This window comes from Parasteatoda tepidariorum, unplaced genomic scaffold (assembly GCF_043381705.1).
Source record: "Parasteatoda tepidariorum isolate YZ-2023 unplaced genomic scaffold, CAS_Ptep_4.0 HiC_scaffold_2544, whole genome shotgun sequence".
Classification (NCBI taxonomy): Eukaryota; Metazoa; Arthropoda; class Arachnida; order Araneae; family Theridiidae; genus Parasteatoda; species Parasteatoda tepidariorum.
Window position 1 is genome coordinate 1 of NW_027261571.1, and position 4,535 is coordinate 4,535.

The following is a 4,535-nucleotide window of genomic DNA, read 5'->3' on the forward strand; positions in this document are numbered from 1 at the left end:
TAGTTGGGGTTTCAAACGTATTAAACGAAATTCATCGTATAGACGTGCATTTTATTTTTGTCACTTATGTTTCATTTTGTTGCTTCCTTTTTGTAACTTTCGCTCTGTTTGTTAATATAATTCCATTCTTGAAAAGAAGAAAGTGTCAAATTTTGTATACTATTTAACAAGAAATACTTTTTTTTTTTTTATAAGATAATGATTTTATTATAAATAACAGCAGAGCTGTTAGCTTTCTACCCTTTCTCTGAAAATTTCTCCTAGTGGTAGAGTTCATATTTTTATAAATCCTTTCTTTAGTAAGTTTAGTTAGCACCATTGCTTTTAATATACTTACCAAAGAGGTAAAAAACGGAAGGCCATCCTCCAAACATATCTGAACTACATAACAATCCGGATAAGGTCAATGCCAGTACATTTCCCGCCATAACACCTGAGAAGATGATTGTCGACACCCTGCTTCTCTCCATCTTTGGCGACCATTTGCTTATGGCGATCTGTATTGAAGGTGCTGTTACTCCCTGTAAAAGACAGCAAATACATATATGTTGGATAAGTATGTTCTAATGACTATAGATTACTTTTCCTAAACAGCTTTTCTTAGAACCATTCTTTTCAAGATTAATATGATTGATTTGTTTTAATCGCATGGAATTTTTATGCGAGCCTTTTCGAACAGTAAGAAGCCTTTTGTTCTCTCGCCATTGCAGCGGAAGTGTTGCAGCTCTATGCATGTGTACACATGTTTTTGGTGAATTGTCTGTCCCCTGACACCATCGCTAGTGTTAGTGGGTGTTTAAAATGTGTGAGACAATGAAAAATTAGTCAGCTTTTTATTTTGTGGCTCAGCTAAGTTAACCGTAAACCGATCATAAAGCCAAAGCGTAAAGCGTCCTCATAAAGTCCTCTTGTTTTAACTCTGAATATAAACAAAAACCGGTTCGGAACAGTGTGAAGAGGTATTCCCTTTCACAATCATACACAGAACAGAGCTTGCTACGTAATATAACCGGTATAAAATAAAATAAAAAACATTTCCGGTAGAGGATTGACCCGTTTTGACTCAGAGGATAGAGCGTTTGCATTCCAATGAGGTGAACCTTCGAATCCCAGCGATGGCTAGTCGATACGAATTCCGCATCCGGCTTGCCCCGACCACAGTACTGACGAGAAATATCCTCAGTGTTAGATGGATCATGGGTTAGAGTCCCCTTGTCGTCATGCTAACCGTGGGAGTGTTTCGTGTTTTTCCTCCCCCTGTAACGCAAATGTGGGTGAGTTCCATCAAAAAAGTCTTCCACGAAGGCATATTTATCCCAATACTTGTTCCAGGATATTAAAAAAAACTTATTTAACACTAGCAGAAATTTTCCTAGATAAAAGAGAAAATTGACCTCACACAATATCCGTTTTTGAAAAAAGAAACTGTTCTACAAATATGACGCTGGGCACAAACAGGTGAATCTGTCATAGCACACGAAATCAGCCCCAGCCGAACTTTAGTTTTTCTATCAAAATTGCACTTCGCACACCCAGTATTACATAACATATACATGGACCGAGGAGGGCGAGCAACCCCAAGGGGTCGTCCACGAGGAATATGTAGTACGATTAAGACTAGTGTGGTGAGCAACCCAGAAGACGAGTAGCTATTTAACCAGGACACCTGGGTCACCACTGCAACAGAGCTTACGACATAATTTTCTCTCATTGATTATTTTCCTATTGTATATATCTATTTTATTCTTATTTTATCTTTTATTCAACTTGGGTTGATTTTCGTGCGTTGTAAATATACATATTTTATATTTAACACAGACCTTTCCCTTTGGGACGCGTAATTCATAAAAGCATTCGTACAAAATCAGAACAGGATGTAATTAAATAAAAAACGGTAACTTAAATGTAGTCGTTGCTAATTTGACAGACTTACTTTACTTTTACTTGAATTATTGTTAATTCAATCATATATATAATCAATGTTATTTCGAAGTATAACTAAATACTTTTGAACTAAAGTAATGGTGAGTTAAATAAATCAAACAATTATAACTCCGCACACAAATAAACTGCTAAAGAATTACTTTGATTACCAGTTTTATCTTTTCACCCTGGTTGATACGGTTTTATGCTGGCACGCATTTGTGACAGTCGGCGCGAAAGGATTAATAATATCGATCATCATAATCTTCATGATTATCTTATTTTATATTGTTTATGATTATAGTGTCATTTAATTATACTTCATGCCACTCAACATTTCTTGATTGTCCATGTTACACGAACCCCCTCTCAATTTTTTGGTGCTGAGCACCCCATCTTTGTCCCATCTCCATTCCTCCTCACTGCTCCTCATCATCGATTTATTACTACAGATGAATCGGTTAATACCGCTTCGCGGCAGCTCACCGAGATTTATGTGATTTCTACCATTCAACCAACAGGTTAATCTAGTGGTTTTTATTCATTTGAACTTATTTTCCACACCGCTACATATAAATGATTTAAAAACTCTTATACAATGCCACTTTGTTTAAACTCTTTCTTGGTGAGGTAACACGTTGAAAGTTTTGGCTTTTAATTGCTTAACTCTATAAAAGCTTTTGCAAAAAGCTTAGTAGTTGGCTGGTTTTTTTTGGTAATTTTGTTAACAATTTAGAAGCTTTACTATGATTGGGTTGGTTGGTAGAATGGTAGAAATGACATAAATCTCGGTGCGCTGCCGCGAAGCGGCATTAACCGATTCAACTGTAGTAATAAATCGATGACGAGGAATAGTGAGGAGGAATTGAGATGGGAGGAAGAGGGGGTGCTTAGCACCAAAAAATCGAGAGTGGGTTCATGTGAGTCGGCTGGTGCTGAGTGTATTTCGTGTGCTATGGCAACACCATATCCCTAAAGAAAAAGGCAGTGATTGGGCTAAATTTAGTGTTGTCGTCAATTAGTTCTATATCTAGGAGTGAGTTAAAATTGCTGGTGGTACAGGTTTTTGCTTCATCGTAGAAATTTTTATTTAAATTTTTTATATAGACGTTGATGTCATCAATTTTAAGATCCCTTTTTATACTATTATTGCTAATGCATTTAGGTGCGCCGCCGAGTCTTCTAATAATCTTCCCTTCTGCCATAGAGAGTTTATTTTTTAAATGATCACTTAGAGTGTTAATGGTGTGGCAGGCATAGGCTAGGATTGAACTAATTGCCATTAGATAGACAGTGCGCTTGTATTTTAAGTCTAAAGATGACTTCGAGTTTAATATGGAGTTGAGGCCCAATAGGCATCATCAGAGATGCCAACTGCTCCGGACAGGCCTAAGTGATTAAAAAAATGGTAAATACCTTCAAAGTAAATTTTGCAAATATTGGACTATTTTTCCTTGCTTTTTAAAAGGTATAGCATGACACAAGTACTATAAGGTGGTGAATTCTATAAGATTACGAATTATTTAGAAATACTGGTGGATAAAAATGTACTAAACTAAATTAATTGAACCAAGAATCACAATTGATAAACTAAAATCGGGTGTATTCAAGAATTTGAATTGCGGAAATCAAGAAGCTTTACCATAACGTATTTGATTTTACAAAATTATTTACGGCATCATAACAAATAAGGTCACCCACCCGCTTACTGATCGCAGCCAGTGATGCTGGACTTCGGTATTCAACTGGGAGCCGTGTCTTTACGATCAGAAATAAAAACGAAAAAAAAATTACGAATTACGAAAAAAAAAGAAGATTTAATTGTTCTTTTGCATTAAAAAGTTAAAGATTTTTCATCAAAATAACAATTTTTATTATTTTAGTGCAGATTGCTGAACAGAAATAACTTTTTTTTAATGTTATGAAGCGATAAATAATTTAAAACTAAATTGTACAGAATTGTTCTAAATTCATAAGTCATCTTGAAAGGAGAACTGCAACATAACTTGGTTATAAATAAACTCTTACTTTATAATTCATGACTTCGTGTGTTGTTTGATTTTGTAGGAGGTTTGAACATTCCGAAACTTGACTGATAGAGCTGTTCAGAGGGTTAATAGATGTATGATTTGTCATGGCCACTATTGCAACGCTTAGGTTGATTCTCATGGCATACACATTCAACATTCCGAAGCATCCCAGCAGAATAATAATATGCCTTTTAGGTATGTAGATTTGCTTCATACCTGAAAATAAAATACAGAATTAATGAAATATTTTTCCAACAACGTCTTATTAACCCCTTGGGGACGGGTGATTCAGAAAAGCATTCGTACAAAATCAGAATCAAGTTGCAATTAAATAAAAAACGGTAACTTAAATGTAGTCGTTACTAATTTGACAGACTTACTTTGCTTTTATTTTAATTATTGTTAGTTTAATCATATATATAATCAATGTTAATTCAAAGTATAACTAAATAGTTTTATTTTGAACAAAGTAATGGTGAATTAAATAAATCAAAAAATTATAACTCCGCCTACAAATAAACTGCTAAAGAAATACTTTGACTACCAGTTTTATCTTCTTACCCTGATTGATACGGTTTTTTG

General features: G+C 34.8%; 1 protein-coding gene across 1 annotated transcript; it reads right to left on the reverse strand.

Moving 5' to 3' along the window:
* Positions 1 to 337: 337 nt before the first annotated feature.
* Positions 338 to 4,169, reverse strand: LOC122273590 (putative inorganic phosphate cotransporter; the record flags this gene model as incomplete). Its single annotated transcript, XM_043057625.1, has 2 exons — positions 338 to 521; positions 3,952 to 4,169. Coding segments are annotated over 2 exons (402 nt in total), but the record flags the coding sequence as incomplete, so codon positions are not given.
* Positions 4,170 to 4,535: the final 366 nt, after the last annotated feature.